Here is a 16,001-nt window from a genome sequence, read left to right as displayed (position 1 = left end):
AGTCACCCATCTGATTAGGGTGCAATGGTGCATACTGGGTACCTGCTTTCTCTCCTCGTGTTCTAAGGGCCCTTGGCATTGGGGCTAGAAGTTGGGGATTGTGTGAAACTTGGCCCTCATCCCCTCCATTACTGCCTCTCTCCCTTCCTTTTTTTTTTTTTTTCATTTCTTTGTTTAAATAAAGTCATCTTTTGTTTTGGGCCATATTAGTCCTTGCTGACTGTCCACAAAATAACAGGGCAAGGTAACATCAGGATTATTGGTCTTCATAAAATTGTACTCGCTTGTATACCTTTCCTGCCTTCCACCATCTAGATCCTTTGGTCTGTCTCACTTATATGGCACCTGAGCGATTCATCTCCGACCTCTCTGCTCTGCTCCTGCCATGACCCTCAGAGGGGGAATACATCTCACTCACCTTCCTGCCCCTTGTCCCAGACAGGGTTGTGGGGACCTGAGTCCCCTTTCTGAGAATTCCCTGTGTGTACTCAGATAAGCTCTCCAGCTTCTCTGCCTCCATTTCCCCATTTGATTCGGGACCTTCTAGAGTGATGGCAAATAAATAAAGGGTATCTCGGGAAGGAAGACTCAGGAGAGGACGTGTCTGTTCGTGAGGATCACCTGTGCAGCCTACCTCTCACCATCCTCTTTCTGAGGATCTTCAGGCTGGGGATCCCCAGATCCAAATTCTTCCTGGGCCTTGACCCTCTGCCTCTTGTTCTCACAGACTTTAAGTTCGCCATGTACCCGCCATCGATGATCGCAACTGGAAGTGTGGGAGCCGCCATCTGCGGGCTCCAGCAGGATGAGGACGTGAGCTCGCTCACTGGCGATGCCCTGGTCGATCTGCTGGCCAAGATCACCAACACGGATGTGGTAGGTGGACGCCATCTTCTTGGTTAAAACCAGATGTCTCTTTTCTCAGCTCAGGGAAAGAGATACTTGGCTTGATGACGGTGTGTTGGAGGTACTTTTTACATTTTTTAATTTTCAATGGTGGTTTCTGTTTTCCAAGATCCAGCCTCCCAGTACAAAATTCCATAGACGAGACTTCCTCCTAAGGTTTTGAAAGCCAGTGTGCCGTAAGATAGAGAAAAGAACCTAGCAAACAGCTATGAGGTGGGAGGAGGGCTGTTTACTAATGTTCCTCCGTGGGCTTCCCCCCGTGGGTCTGAAGTGTTGCTTCATTTCCATTTATGTCCATGTCCTCAGGCTGTTTCTCCCCCACATTGTCAGGCTCGGGCTCTGCTTCCACCCACTCAGGCGGAGACCCAGAGGAGAGAGGGCTGGAGGCCGGCTCTGCTTCACTGGGGGTTGGGTGGGAGAGGGATCCAAGAGGTGCCCCACCTCCGGCAGGGTGTCTGGCCTTGACACACCTCTCAACCCCACCCGCCTCTCACTTCCCTTTTGTTTAATGTGGTAATGGATTAAGAAGTGCTTCTAAGAGAATAAAGGGCCATAGTAATTCAAGGAACTATTATTAGCTATAGATTTTTCCATTCTTGTGCCGGTGGACTGCCCAGAGACTCTAACTCTGCTTGCCAGAATTTGCAGCTCCTTAGAAGAAAGGTCTTGAGAGACCAAGGTCAAGCGAGGCTCTGATTCAGCTGCTAGGAAACGGCAGTCCTTCGAAGGTCCAAGCCAGGGTGACTCTGAGAGGTCAGAGAGGCCACTCCTGTGTCCTCCAGCCGAGGCTTTCCATGGGAGGTGTGGAGAGGGCTGGGAAACTGGCTGGGGGAGGGGGAAAGGTCAGCAGTGGAGCCTGGGCTAGAACCTGGAAGCTCCCACTCCCCCCCACCAACCAGGGAACGTTGCACAGTTGCACACCAACTGTAGCTCCTGGATCTTTTTGTTTGAGAAAGGCCTCTGCTTTGAAGACAACTGGAGAATCCTATCCGCTGGGAGGCCCTGGTGTGTCCCCATGGAGAGGCTCAAGATGCAGACGAGCTTCACAGCCCCCGCTCTGGAAGCTCCAGGGAACTTCGGAATGCCTTGCTGTGGGACTAGATTGAGTTAAGAGATAACGTGGCTTACAGGCCTATGGTGATGCCCATGGGGATGCTGATGGGAAGGCTGACAACTCCGAGGGCCTAGGGCTGCAGCTTGCTGGCTTTCTTTCCTCCCTATCTGTATTCTGCTTTGGGCTTTATTACCACCTCAAGGAGCTGGTGTAAGGAGGTGGTGAAGGGCCTCATGGAACAAACCCAGGCTCCTATTCTGAAGCAGGTCTTAGATACGCTTTTAAAATTCTAGGTCCCAAACAGAGGCTTTCCACAGAGGCCTGTGCTACCGTGTACTACATGGTTCCCAAAACACAGCTCGAGAAGACCCCTTCCAGTGTGCTTTGCGTGAAGAGTGCTTTCCCAACTCTCCAGAGGCAAATCTGGGACAGAACGTAACGTTTATAGAAATGATGTGCTTCTTTCCTTTCCTGACTATCTCCTATTAAGGTTGCCTAACAAAAAGGACTCCCAACAGCAACCAGCTTAAGACAGGCTCTCCCCTGATCCCCAGAGACAAAAATGTCAGTGACAGCAATTTGACACCCCAAGCACTGTAACCTCTTTCCGATATTTATGGACTTTGCCCTGCTTGGCTGGTGGCCCCAGAGGGCTCTGGCTTTCTCCCACATGTTCCTTTCTCACCCCTCATTGGCTTCAAATGGACAGAGGTCACTCCGGAGGTGCCACTGAGTCTCTCCGGCCACTTTTCAAGACTTTAAACCAATTTCTCATCTTATACTGGAGAAACCGCTTGCCCCTTTCAGATACTGTGTAGCTGGGGTATCCGTGTCAGTCAGCCGTCAGACCGGGTTAAATGAGTACAGAAGCCGCTAGAGGTCCCCTACACCCCAGCTGCGGAACTGGGCCTCCGGGTCGGCATTTGAGTATTAACAACCAAGCATGAGCAAAGGAGAACATAAACTCCCTCGCACTTTTTCAGACAACAGCCTCAGACCTCTGTGAGTTCTAAGCTCACCTGTGGGCCCCAGAGGCTTGCTCACTCTCCCCTAGCAATGTTTTGAGTAAAAAGGCTCGAGTCCTCTTGGGCGAGGCCGGCCACCTGTGCCTGACTTCCAGGAGCTGTAGGTCTCCTCCCGTCCGTCAGGCTGTGCTCTCTGAAGTGCTGAGGCTCAAGAGTGAAGGAAAAGTCCATCAGGCTGTTCTCTCTGAAGTGCTGAGGCTCAAAGAGTGAAGGAAAAGAAAAGGACTGGAATTCAGAAAGCATCCGTATCTGGGGGTGGGGGGGGGCAAGTGTTGCTTCCTGAGCCCATTTACCATTTCATGAGTCAAGAAGTGCTGTGTTGTGTTGCAAGCACTTCCTCTCCATTCATTTCTGGAGGGATTTATTAAAGGCTCACTTGTTGCAGACTTGCACTATGAGCAAGGCACGGAGGCAGAAATTCGGACGGGTGGGTCATGTATGGAAAATGGGCAGGGAGCTCGGGGACTGTAAGGCACATTACAAGTAAAGCATGCAAAACCCTAGCAAATGAATGCAGAAGTGTTAAGAAGCATAAATGGAGGAGGAAAGCAGACCCAGAGGAAGGAGCTCACTAGGCCTAATGTGAAATGCAGGCCTCCTGGCAGAGGGTACTTGGCAATAGGAATGTCCTTGGAATGGAGAAACCAAAAACGTGGTATGTATGTGCAGTGGGATAGGAGTCCGCCTTAAAGAGGAAGGGAAATATGGACTCACGCTGCCACATGGATGAGCCTCCGAACCATGTTCAGTGGAAGAAGCCGGACCCCAAAAGACACACAGATGGGGCCACTTACTGGAGATACCTCACATAGTGGACTTCATGGAGACAGAAAGTAAAATCGGGGTTCCTAGGGTCCGGGAGTGGGAGGAAAAGGGAGTTCTTTAATGGGTATGGAGTTTTGCTTCAGGAGGATGAGAAAGTTCTGGAAATGGATGGTGGAGATGGTTACATGACAAAGGGAATATACTGAAGGCCACCGTACACCTGAGAATGGTAATGATGGTGAATGTCACATTTGGTTTATTTTGCCACAGTTGGAACATGCACACACACGCACACTGCTGTCAGACCCACGGTCTGAAATGCCCACAGGCTGGTGTCGAGCTCTCCCGTGCAGAAGTCAGGTGCACAGGGCCACATTCTGCCACACTGGCTGCGGCAAATAGGACAGATGCGAACCAGGACCTGGAGTCCTGACGTTTCTGTGCCTGCCCCGTGCGCCTTGTAATTTGTGATCTCCTCGAGTGGACGGTGTTCTCTGCCCACGTGTTGTCAGGGGCGGACTGGGGAAAGCGGGTCCCCTTGATTTCCTTTGAGACGGGCAGACAAGTGTCTCTGGCTCGCTGGCCAGCGGCAGATAGCTTTGATAGGAGGGACCCATGCGGCTCTGAGAAAGTCGGTCTTTGTTGCTCCCTCTGGTTGCCAAAATAAACCGGAACGCTTCATTCCAAAGAGAAAGCTGAGTGAGAAGCCTGACAGTTTTACGGGGAATAAAAGTCTCAGAGGGTGGTATATTTTAAGTACTTTTTCCTTCCAGTCATAAGTGTTGCTAAAAACAGACGCCAGCCAGTGAGGCGGTGCTGGCTTTGGGGAAACTTCTACCGGGGCTTCCGTTGCCAAGGGTGAGTTTGAGAGGAGGGATCGAGCGTCCTGGTTCCCCGGTGAACCTTTCCTGGCTTTGCCGGGCAGAGTCGGGGTTCCTCTTCCGTCCCTCGGCACTCGGCTCGTACTTTGTGCCAGCGTTTATCTCACTGTTCGCTTGTCTATAGAGCCTCTGGAACAGGACCCAACTTTTACTGCGCTCTTTATCCAGAGCCCCTGGCAGAGTCTCGGGAATGATGCTGAAGAGAGGGAGGGAGCAGGAAGGAAGGAACGGAGGACACAAAGGCCAGGCAGATGGGCTTAGAGTGTGTCTCTAAATCTTTGGTCTCTCCAGACCTTTGGAAAGCCCTATATCTTGGCCTTTATTACATGCCAGTGTCCCGAGCAAAACTCACCATCTTCACGTGACACAGTTTTACAAACTGTCTAATCAAAACGCAGAAGTCACGCTCCTGGGCCGTGACGATGCTTTGAAGCTATTGGGAGATAATTCAACGGAAGCAGACGCTAGTCCCCTGGTCACCATATTCATCCTTTTCTGTCCCCTTCTTAAATATCACCCACGGAAGATTCCAGGATGCCCCTCCCTTGGGCTCATCCTGGCACGTTAGGATCTTGGTTGTCAGTGAGCTGTTAAAAAGCTGTTCGCTGTGCAGGGGATGAAGTCTCCATATTGACTGCGTGCTTTGGGCTGGGTCCCCCAGCCCCTGTCTTTGTCCTCCTTAGAGAGAAGCACCGACCCCCTCCTGACACACCTTCCCTTACTATGGGCCCCTGTAAGGCTGGGGCTGACGGGGCCTGTGGTCAAGAACCTTGGGAAGAGTGGCCGAAGGGAAGGGTGGGGGAGGGGACGGAATAGAACTGGAGGCTCAGGCTCCCCTTTCCTGCCTTATTTCTTCAGCGGGCTTCATTTGGTATGCAAGGAAATAAGCCAAACAGCCTGTGAAGAAAGAAAGAATGAGATAGTTTCCTAAGTTGTCTCTGCCTGAGCTGGCCGCGGGTCTGGGGCTCATTCAGCCCTTTGTCCCCCCGTTGAGTGCACTGCGTGTGTGGTGACAATGGCGTGGTGCAGTTACACTGAGGGCTAATGGTCGGAGTTCCGTCAGCCCATTCATGGAGGCCGAGGAGGGTGCAGGGCGCAGAGCCCGAGCCAGCGCGCAGAGGAAGTCGGAGGCCCGTGTAACGAGCTGGAGATCACAAACAGGGCTGTCAGGGCTCCGGGGCTGGGGGGCAGGGGCCAGGGAGGGAGCCTATCATCCTCGGAGTTGGAGGTCTGCCCGACCTCCAGCGCTGTGGAGTGCCACCTGTCCAGGCTGACAGACGAGCATTATGGCTTTCCTTTTAATCAGCTTAATTTGGGGCATCTTAACACAATGATGGGTGCTTTTGGAGGCTGCCGGAAAGCAGAGGTCCCAGAGCCACTGCACTTTGCATGCACGTAGCATCTTTTCACAGGAGGAGCTGTGGTCCCCCGCCCTCCGACTGCCCCACCCCCAGCCCCTTGGGCTACGTCTCCCTTTCTTGGAGATTCTCTGGCCTATAGGTCTTTCCTTAGAGCTGGGAAGAAGCAGAGGGTCTCAGGGGGAAGCGTTCTGAAGCTGGAGGCTTGCCCGTTTACAGCCAGGCTTAGCCTGTAACTCAGCGTAACCGGGGAACGAGTTCCGTAACCGGGCTTCAGTTCCGTTCTCTAGCTGCACAATGTGGGCGTGTGGCTGTGTGAGCTCCCAGAGCCCTTTGGACCTCCAAGTCCCCTGACCCTGTAATTGCCTCCGTGTGGCGTCTTGTGATTCTGCCCTTTGGAAATAACTATGATTCTGCTCTACTCCAGCTTTGCCTCCTTTTCTTTTCGGGCCTTTGAACTTGTCCCCCTCTTTTCTTTCCTTCTCTCCGCTTGACTTTCCAGCACGAGCAGCCCCGCTGGGTTTGAGGCAGGGTTCCTCCTCTCTTCAGGTCACCGCTCCCCCCACCCCAGTCCCCTGCATGGTCCTGCCCTGCTGCTTGGGAGAGTGGGAGCTCCTTGGGCGGGAATGGGGGCCTGTGTGGGGTGGGCGCGTCTGGCAGCAGGTAGTAAAACCACCAACACATTTCCCTTTCCCTTCACTTTCCATCAGCTTCTAGAAAATTCTCATGCTCTTTGCAAGCCCAAGAATGGTTCATAATGGAGGTTATTAAAATACCAGGAGTGAGTTCTGTCTCAAGGAAGGTGGGGTGCTGATTTCTCTGTCTCCACCATCACAGAGTAGACAGTTTCTTCCGTTCAAGTTTCTTTATCCAGTTAGGAATGTGCGATCTGCACTTGAAACTCAAGCTGATGATAGCCGAGCTGTGAAGAAGGAGGCCATGAAGGAGGGTTAGGCAGAGGCCCCAGAGAACCTTCCAGGAGTGAGGGACATGACTGGCCCCAGAGACGCTTAGCTTCCTGCTCTGTCCCAGATGAATCTAGAAGAGAGCAGGGGCTGGGGTTCAGGGTCCTTCATTTCTGGGGTGACTGCTGTAGTCCTTTATCTTTTCAAGTGCGAGGTATCAGATCAAGAGCTGGCCATGATCAGTCATGGTTTTGATTGGAATGAAAACAGAGCTGAGGAAAGTGTTTTATAGGAAAGCTTCCTTCATTTTGTTCAGGGAAGCTGGTACCACGTGTTCTTGGCTGGAACTTACGTAAATGTGACCCTTGAGGCATCTGATCGTCAGTCCCATGGCTCTGAAAGTCCTGTAGAGGTGACTGTCCAGTGTCCCAGCCTTCCCTGTAGGATTTTTTCCAGAACTATTCTTAGAGGTTTCAGGCTGCTGGAAGGGAAGGCTGAATGCCAGAAACAGACTCGTTGGCGACTCCAGAGCGAAGACTCTTAACACGTTCCCAGATCAGGTTCTTTCGCTTTCTTGAGCTCTGGCTCATGTGAAGGACTGTCTTTCTCAGGGATGCTGATGTGGCTGATGCAGTGATAATCATGGAGTCCTGAGTTGGTTGTATTTCTGGGGTGGAAGGGGCGCTGACCCCGATAACCTCCCCATGGCACCGAAATACAGGCTCTGAGGAAGGAAAGCTGGACAGGATCCGTGGGAGGCACCAGGGTTCTTGCGGAGGAGGGTCTTCTACATGACCTTCACCTTCACGTTAGGGACTCTTCTCCAAATGGCTGTGCCATGGGAAACCCTCTCGTTAAAGAGGACTTGTGGCTGACACTTGACTGGCATTTCTTTCAGAATATCATTGTTCAGAGCTATTGTCTGTCCCTCCCTTACACACACACCGGTCCCTCAATCTGGTGGGAGTCCTGCCACCCTCTGTTAAACACTTTATGCCACACCTGAAGCTAATAGAACACATGTATTAATTATACATGGGGGGGGAATAAACTCTTTTTGCCATATGCTTGGGATAGGATTTGTCCTCCCTGGAGGCAAGCATGCATTTACCGTCCCTATGGTATGGAGGGGTTCTGACCCAATCCCCCGTCCCCCTAGAAAAAAAATCTTATAAACTTAACCTTCACCAGCTCCTGAAGGACCTCTAGAGGGAACAGACCTGTCACAACTGGCTGGATTCAACTCATTATTCTCTGTGAGAAAAAAGAAAGAGGAAACTAATATTCATTTAAATTCTGTAGCCCCTCATTTCTCAGTGAGGAGTTAAGGGGAATGAGGGAGGGCAGCGAGCACCTGAGAACTGAGACGGGGCATTTGAGGACAGTGGTAGACCCCCTAGCATGGCCTCTCAGAACACATTGGCTTCTTCAGACGGTAATCAAATGGAGAGCAAGCCACCTATTCCGGGTTTGGAAGGAAAACCGTCTGGGCCCTATCGTCCACCTGTGATGCAGGACCTTCCCAGGGGAAGTGGAGAGTCTTTTGCCTCCAGCTGCTGTTTGCCTTGTTGGCTCACACCAGCTTTATCTTTATTTAAGATCCATTTTCTTTAGATCGTAAGGCTTTCGGGTTTTCCACTATCCTCTACTGAAATAGACGTGATGCCTTTTGCCTTCACAGCGAGCTCGTGGGGCGAGTGGGGAGTGACCTGGGAGCCCAGCACCCCCCTGGGTGTGTAGGCTTTGGAGGAGGCCCACAGGCAAGGTTTCCAGTCAGTACTTAGGGGGTCGGACAGGGTAGAGGATGAGACCAGGACACGCCACAGAAGTACGAGAGATGTGGCCAGCCCCGGACTGCTCACTGGTTTGGAGTGGCCCAGAGATCTCTGTGGCTGGGCTCTGTTTCTCTCGCTCCACGCGCCACCCCCAGTGCCAGACCCACCGTGCCTCCTTCAGCAATCTGGAGCAAATTCTTATCCATACCTCATTTTTAAGAAATTGAAATAATTCTTTCAGGCTCCAGGAGGGCTTTGTTGTTTGTTATCACAAGAAATGGGATTCATTTATTGAATTTAGCACCTTATCTATAGCTCCAGAGGTCACCTCGACCCGGTGAGTGTGTTTCGTCCTTATTCTACAATTTGGGGAACAGATCCGAGAAGTGAAATGCCCCCGCTGCTGTGTGTAGGGTGGGTCGCAAATACGACTCTCCCTTTCTTCATTTGTCTCGCATTCTGGGTGATACCCTGTTTCCGCCCTTCACAATCGGGCAGCTGTTGTTCCTAATTTTTTTTTTTAAAGATTTTATTTATTTCTTTGACAGACAGATCACAAGTAGGCAGAGAGGCAGGCGGTGGGTTGGGGTGGGGGGGAAGCAGGCTCCCCGCTGAGCAGAGAGCCCTATGCGGCCCAATCCCAGGACCCTGGGATCATGACCTGAGCTGAAGGCAGAGGGTTTAACCCACTGAGCCACCCAGGTGCCCTGTTGTTCCTAACCTTAAATTTTGTAGAAAGCTGTAGTTTGAAATGTGGCATGGACGAGATAGGAATGGAATATTTGGAGGCATGAAAACTGTGTCCCTTTACTTTAGATCTTCGGAAAATAAAGATAATGCTTTTGTGCTTGGCAAACCATAGCCTCCAGGCTACAGTGAAAATTGCACAGTGAAACAAACAAAGGGGAAGCCTAGAATAAGCTGTGGGAAGACCCCAACAGAGTCGATTTAACTTATTTTCTCTGTAGATGCCCCATGAGTGCAGAAAGGGAGCCTGGGGAGGGGGGCATGTATCTGCTAAGAGTGATTTTTCTCTACCTCGAGCTGCTAAGTGCCAGCCCCCCCCCCCCAGTGACACCCGAGTGTGGCACATTCCATGGCACCCCACTAACAGAAGCTTCTGCCCGGGACAAATTTATTCTGAATTTTCCCTACCAAATATAGACTAATATCAAACAATGCTGCAAATTCTTACTTCTTCCCCAATTGGGCAGCTCCAATGTCCAGAGTTCTGTCCACATTCCGTGTTGCAGTGCTGTAAGAATTGAGGGCGGTAAGGAAGCAGGGAAAAGGAGGTTTTCTTTTTAAGAGCTTAGGCGTTTTCTGTGAGTACAGTTCAGCCCATTCCCTTCTTACCCATCATCAGGTGCGCCACCAGCCTAGCTCTGCGGCTCTGTCTGTGGCACTGGCCATCGCCTTGTCTGCGTCACCTCCCACCGTCCAAAGCAGAAAGCGCCCAGTTGGTGCTGTGATGACGGCGGGGGGGGGCGGGGGGTACATGGTGTCTGTAAAAGGCTCAGAATCTTGGCCAGACTCTCACGTGCTTTGGTCTCAACTGGGCTTCTGCCAAAATCCCGATTCTGTTTCGATGGATCTGGAATGGGCCGGGATAAGGGCGTGACGATGTTGCCGGCGGTGCACCTCACTCAGAGCAGTGTGGTCCCACGGCTCTGCCGGGACACATCTTTCTATCGGGAAACTGGCACATAGCGCACAAGGCTTCCGCTGTGTGTATTTTCTTCGTAAGTGCACTGCCCACCGTTGGTCTTGCTCACAGCTCTGATCTGACCTCTTCTCCTTCTAGGACTGCCTCAAAGCCTGCCAGGAGCAGATTGAGGTGGTGCTGCTCAACAGCCTGCAGCAGTTCCGTCAGGACCAGGGGGACGGGTCCAAGTCGGAGGATGAGCTGGACCAGGCCAGCACCCCTACGGACGTGCGGGATATTGACCTGTGAGGACGCGGTCGGGCTGAATGGGAGAGAATCGTTCAAATCTGCTCTCTCCTCTCTGGTTGTGTTTTGTTCTTTATGTTTTAGGATAAAACTTTAAAAACAAAAACAAACAAAAAAATTCTGCCCCCACCTAGATCGTATTGAAAGATCTTTTTAGAAGTGAGAGAAAAAGGTCCTATAAAAACGGAATAACTAAAAGCATTTGGTGCCTATTTGAAGTACAACAGAAGGGAATCCCTTTGTATATGCGAACAGTTATTGTTTGATTATGTTAAAGGTAATAGTAAAATGCTTACAGGAAAACCTGCAGAGTAGCTAGAGAAAATGTATGCCTGCAAATATGGGAACAAATTAGACGAGGCTTTTTTTTTTTTTTCATGTTATGAACTAGCATGTACACACCCCTTGTAGGATAATTTCAAGGAACTTGCGTATGCCATTTATGGCATGATTAGATTGCAAAGCAATGAACTCAAGAAAGAATTAGAAATAAGGGACACAATGGGGAGGGAGTACAAAACAATCTCTCAACCTGATTGAACCATTTTGGATGTAGAAGCCCCTTTGCTCTTGACCACCTATTTGTTATTAAGTCTGGAGCATAGTTGACTCTAGTTACGAACTCTTGCTGTCTACAGTAGCTGCTACCTAAAAGAGATGTTTTATTTTGCCGGTTGGACACAGGTGATTGGATGCTGGGTTTCATGTGTTTTTGACATCTTGCTTCTTCTTCCAAACATGGTTCATTGCAGACACCACCATATTTTTATCAAAAGGGGCAATCTAGCTTTGGGCCAGAACCAAAACTCCTATGAGTTGGAGGCAGATGGAGACCAAGGGTGGGATCTGGAATGGAATCTTTTCTCTTAATGTATTCAAGAGGGCAATGTGACCTTGGCATCCTTTATTAAAAAACTGATTTTTTTTGGTGCTGATTGGCATGTCTGGTCCACAGTTGAGCATTGTTATAAACCATTCCATTCGAAAAGCACTTTGAAACATTGTTCCCGAGCGATAGATGGGATGGTTTATGCAAGTCACGCTGAATAGACTCCTCCCTTCTTCTCCTGTGCTCCTCCCCTCCTGCCCAAGTTGGGTGACTATTCACTTCTGGTATCTAACATTCTTTGGTACACAGTTCTGGTATCCTACCGGGACTCAAGAGACACCCCTTTCCACTGACATTCCCATCACAACATTCCTCCAAAAAGCCTACAGACAAAGATCTGTTACCATTTCGATGGCAAAGAAGGATCTTAATTCCCACCTACATACTTCTCCCTTGGACATGGAAAGAAAAGTTACTGCTGGTGCAGACAGACAGCTGAATATCAGAGTGTGGCATTTTGTTCCCTTTTCTGTTTTTCGTTAATTTCATTGCAAAGTTGTATTCAGCGTACTTGAATTTTTTTTTTCCTCTCCACTTCTTAGAGGCATTCAGTTAGCAAAGAGGTTGGAGCAACAACTTTTTTTTTTTTTTGCACAATTATAATTGACAGGTAATGAAGCTATTAAAATATTTGCCTTTTTAAGTTAGAAAGAAAAATCAGAACAGGGCTGCTTTGAAGAATTATTTTATACACAGATTCTGCCTTGTTTCGTAGTATGAGGGTTGAAGATGGAGAAAAATCTAAGGGTCTCTTATTTTTCATTTTATTGTGTTCAGTTTTTTATGATTTTTTTTTTTTTTGCGCTGCTAAGAAGCTAAGATCATCATTCATCCTTATTCACATTAACAGTACCTAGCTGTAATGTTTCACAGAGTGTGCTGCTATTTTATAAACATTTTTATAATATATTATTTTACTGCTTAAATTCCAAGTCCTGAAGTAGATGGTTGAGATAGGAGTTCTTCGTACTGGAAAAGCCCTTCCATAGTTTTTTCTTCTGGTAGCGTATGATGGTTTTTTTTCTTTGTTTTTTGTTTTGTTTTTTCCCCGTTTTGTTTTGTTTTTTTGTTTTTTCCTTTTGTTTTTGTTTTTGGGTTTTTTTTTTCTTCTCTCTCTCTCTTATCACATTCTTCAAAGACGGAGCATTCTTTACCTCAGGTTTACTGGACAAACTCAATAGCTACAAAAGAAAATGATTCACATTTTTGTTTTCATAATACCTCACAACTGCATAGTTTCTGCTTGGGAGCCGTTAGTGCGGGGAAAGGAGAGGTCAGTGAGGAGGCCACAAGCCCCTCTCAGAGGGAGGGTGGGATGGATTTGGCCCTTGGGTCTGACACCTGGGGACCTTTTCAGTCATGAAGGTCATTAGGCTTCCATTTTGACTCCGGTATCCTCATCATGATGGAAAAAATACAATTGAACCAAGGGATTTCCCCTCCCTTCCCCCCCACCCCCGGCCAGACGTTCAGCACAAACATTTGTGCAGTGAACTAGGAAGTCATAATTTGCACTAGGTACGAGGTATCAGGAGACAGACAGAGAAGAACTCCAGCAGGCTATTTGCAGATCCTCATCTTGTGGCCCTTTCTTAAAGCAGAGCTTTCTTCCGCTTATCTCTCTTTCCCCTTCCCCAACATGGCCATCCCCAGTTTAGGATCATCTCAGAGGCTTTTCTAGGTCTGAATCTGTGGGCATATGAATCTGCCGTGCGCGGGATCGCAAGGGTGCCTCCTCCCATCTGTCTCAGACCGCAGCTGGCCAGCCCTTCTGCCAAGTGGCACTCAGTGGTCTTCAGGTTCGGAATTGTATTGAACTGGCGTGATGGGGAAAATAGGTCAGATGAGTGTGGGAGTGGGAGCTGGAGGGAGGTGGAGAGGCTGCGTCTCTACAGAGATGCCATTCTGGGTGAGTCAGTCTCTCGAAGTATGTTTGGAAGGGTTCAGGATTTGCTGAGTTAGCACAACCCTAAAATTCTAGGGAGTTTCGGGTAGGACAGTGGGTGGTGAATTCTGAAGTTCTGGAGAGGAAAGCTGAACAGCCAGTGTTTTGTCAAGAGCTCACTTAGCCTAGGACGCTCTTTCAGACCCTTGAGGAGTAACACGGAATGGAAGGAGGTGTGGTCCCTTAGTCCTTGGGAGTCTTGGAGCCTAAAGAAAGCAAGGTACAAAGTCACTCAACAGTGACATCTCTTAACTAAGCTCAAATAGAACCTGATGAATAAGGAAGGGAAGAGGCTTAGAGGCTCTCCCTGCAGTCTGTAACTTCCCAGTTTTCCTGGAGCTCTGGGTGCCACTGGGGCCTTCTGATCTTTTTCTCCTTCTTGTTCTTGGGGCCTGGTGTGATGGGAGGTGTGGTGTTACTGGTGGGGAAGGTGCTAGGTTGTTTGGCTTTTCTACCTACTCCCTCTGTAAACAAAAGAAGGAAGCTTGGATTTCTTAGTTAGCTGATGCCCCCTCTTTAGATCTTGGTTTCCTCGGTAGGAATTTTTGTGTGAGAGGGAGTTCAGCTCTCTCCCACGGGTTTTTTTTCTCTTTCTCACCTCCCACAAATGGGGTTCCAGATATATTCTGGTCTTTCTTACTTTGTTGTCTTTCTCTGTTCTTCCTCCTCTCTGTTTTTGGTTTTTGGTTTTTTGGGTCATTGTTGTTAACTGTTTTTCTCCATCAGTGGGAGCTAAATTGTTCCCCTAAGCCTGCCAAATTTTATTCCTTCCCCTGTTTTGGCCAAATCCCAGGGGGAAAGTCCTAGTATGCCAAAAATGTATGCTAAGCATTATTCAATTCCATGCAGGTTCCTACCGGCCAAGAAGCCTACAGGTGGGAGCAGGGGACAGGTCCCTCCTTAGAATGTCTCCCCATGTTGAGAGGAGGGCACCTCAGAGGAAGGGGCTTGTCTCAGAGGAGGCTTTATTCTGGAACTGTCCCAAGACCCCACTGAAGAGCTTACCATGTCTCAACAGCCAGACCCCTTTGGTCTACGCTCTCTGTACAGGAGACTCTTGGTCTGCTGCTTTTTCCAGGCAGCCTGAGGCTGGAAGCAGCCCTCTGCCAGCAGGATGGGCTTCTCTTCAGAGGGAGGTGTGGCTTTCCCCGTGGTCTGGCCTTTCCACACTGCCCCCGGGGGGGGACCTCGAGGACAGAGGTGAAGAGCGGGAGGCGAGATTGAATGACTTGCTCACGAGAGGGCGGGGGAAGTTTCTCTCCATGGGCCACAGGGGGGCAGGGCTGGGAGAAGAAAGAGACTTGCACCTTATATCATGTAAATAATGATTTTCTAGTTCAAGAAGATAATATTGGTAGTGTGGGAATGGGAGGTAGGAACGGGGAGGAAGTCTGAGTAAGCCAGTTGGCTTCTAAGCCAAAAGGATTCCTCTTTGTTTATCTTTGAGACAGTCCAACCCTGAGAATAGCTTTAAAAGGGAAATTAGTGCTGAGACAGTAAAGTCCCCTTAAGCCGACAAATTGTAGCTACATAGAATGAGTGCAGGCTTCTATCGGTGGGGGCTCGGAGCAGTTTCGAAGAGCCACTCATGCTGTCGTCCGTTTGTACAAAATAGGGCAGGAAGATGCAGGAGGACGTTTATGACTTTCTCGTACCACGTGGCTTTTCATGACTCTGGATTCTAAAAAACCCAGAACAGTCCTTTTGGCCAGAGCTATTCTCCTACATTTGTTTGTCTCTGCTTTTAGACTTAGCTGGACTATCAGACCCGATTCTTGGCTCAGGTTTCAAGAAGCCATCAGCAAATGTACACGTGCACGCTGTTGCTGCAACATTTCTTCCTTTGCCTGCAGCCTACTTTGGGGGAAAAAGTGCCTTACTGACTGTAGCCATTACAGTATCCAATGTATTTTGACAGGTGCCTGTCCTTTAAAAAAAAAAATTGTTTGTTTTGTTTTGTTTTAATTGGTTTTTGTTTCTTACTGTTGGCCAACTCTTAAGTCCCCAGCAAATCACTAGGCCATTGGATTTTTTCCATTATGTTCATTACCCTTGTACCGTGTACCTCAGATCTCTTTCTCTCTCAGTTACAGTTTCTCGTCTTGGACTTATTTTATTATTATTATAATTTTTTTTTTTTTTTTGCTTTAAAATGAGTGTGATGCCATATCGAGTCCATGTTATTCTCTCACAATGTACTCTATAAGAGGTGTGGGTGTTTATTTGGTCGGGATGCTAGCAAGTGCTAAAGTAGCATGATCAGTATAAGCAAAAAGGTTTTTAGGAAGTATGGAAAAAAATGTTTTATTGGTTATGATGGTGACATGGTATAGTCAGCTGCCTTTGAAGAGGTCCTGCCTGTTCAGTGTTAAGCGATTAAAAAAAAATAATGGCCTGTTATTCTGACCAGCTTAAAGATGGATTTGCAAATGGTTTTGGATGCAATTAGGTTATGCTATTTGGACAATAAACTCACCTTGACCTAAAAATCCTCTGGCCACTTTGACTTCTTTATAGACCGGCAGCCCTCAGACTAGAACACGTCTT

The 16,001-nt window shown here is 48.9% G+C and overlaps 1 protein-coding gene across 1 annotated transcript in view; it reads left to right on the top strand.

Annotated features, from left to right (window-relative positions):
• The window catches only part of CCND2 (cyclin D2), a 30,069-nt gene extending 14,126 nt beyond the window's left edge, over positions 1 to 15,943 (top strand). Inside the window, exons 4-5 of the mRNA XM_004778282.3 lie at positions 728 to 876; positions 10,474 to 15,943. Coding sequence (XP_004778339.1) covers positions 728 to 876; positions 10,474 to 10,623 — 299 coding nt within the window. The 3' untranslated portion in view covers positions 10,624 to 15,943. The remainder of the gene's footprint in view (positions 1 to 727; positions 877 to 10,473) is intronic.
• Positions 15,944 to 16,001: the final 58 nt, after the last annotated feature.

This window comes from Mustela putorius, unplaced genomic scaffold, assembly GCF_011764305.1.
Source record: "Mustela putorius furo isolate JIRA1106 unplaced genomic scaffold, ASM1176430v1.1 tig00003988_pilon_pilon_pilon, whole genome shotgun sequence".
NCBI classification, from domain to species: Eukaryota; Metazoa; Chordata; class Mammalia; order Carnivora; family Mustelidae; genus Mustela; species Mustela putorius.
This window is presented reverse-complemented; position numbering and strand designations above follow the sequence as displayed.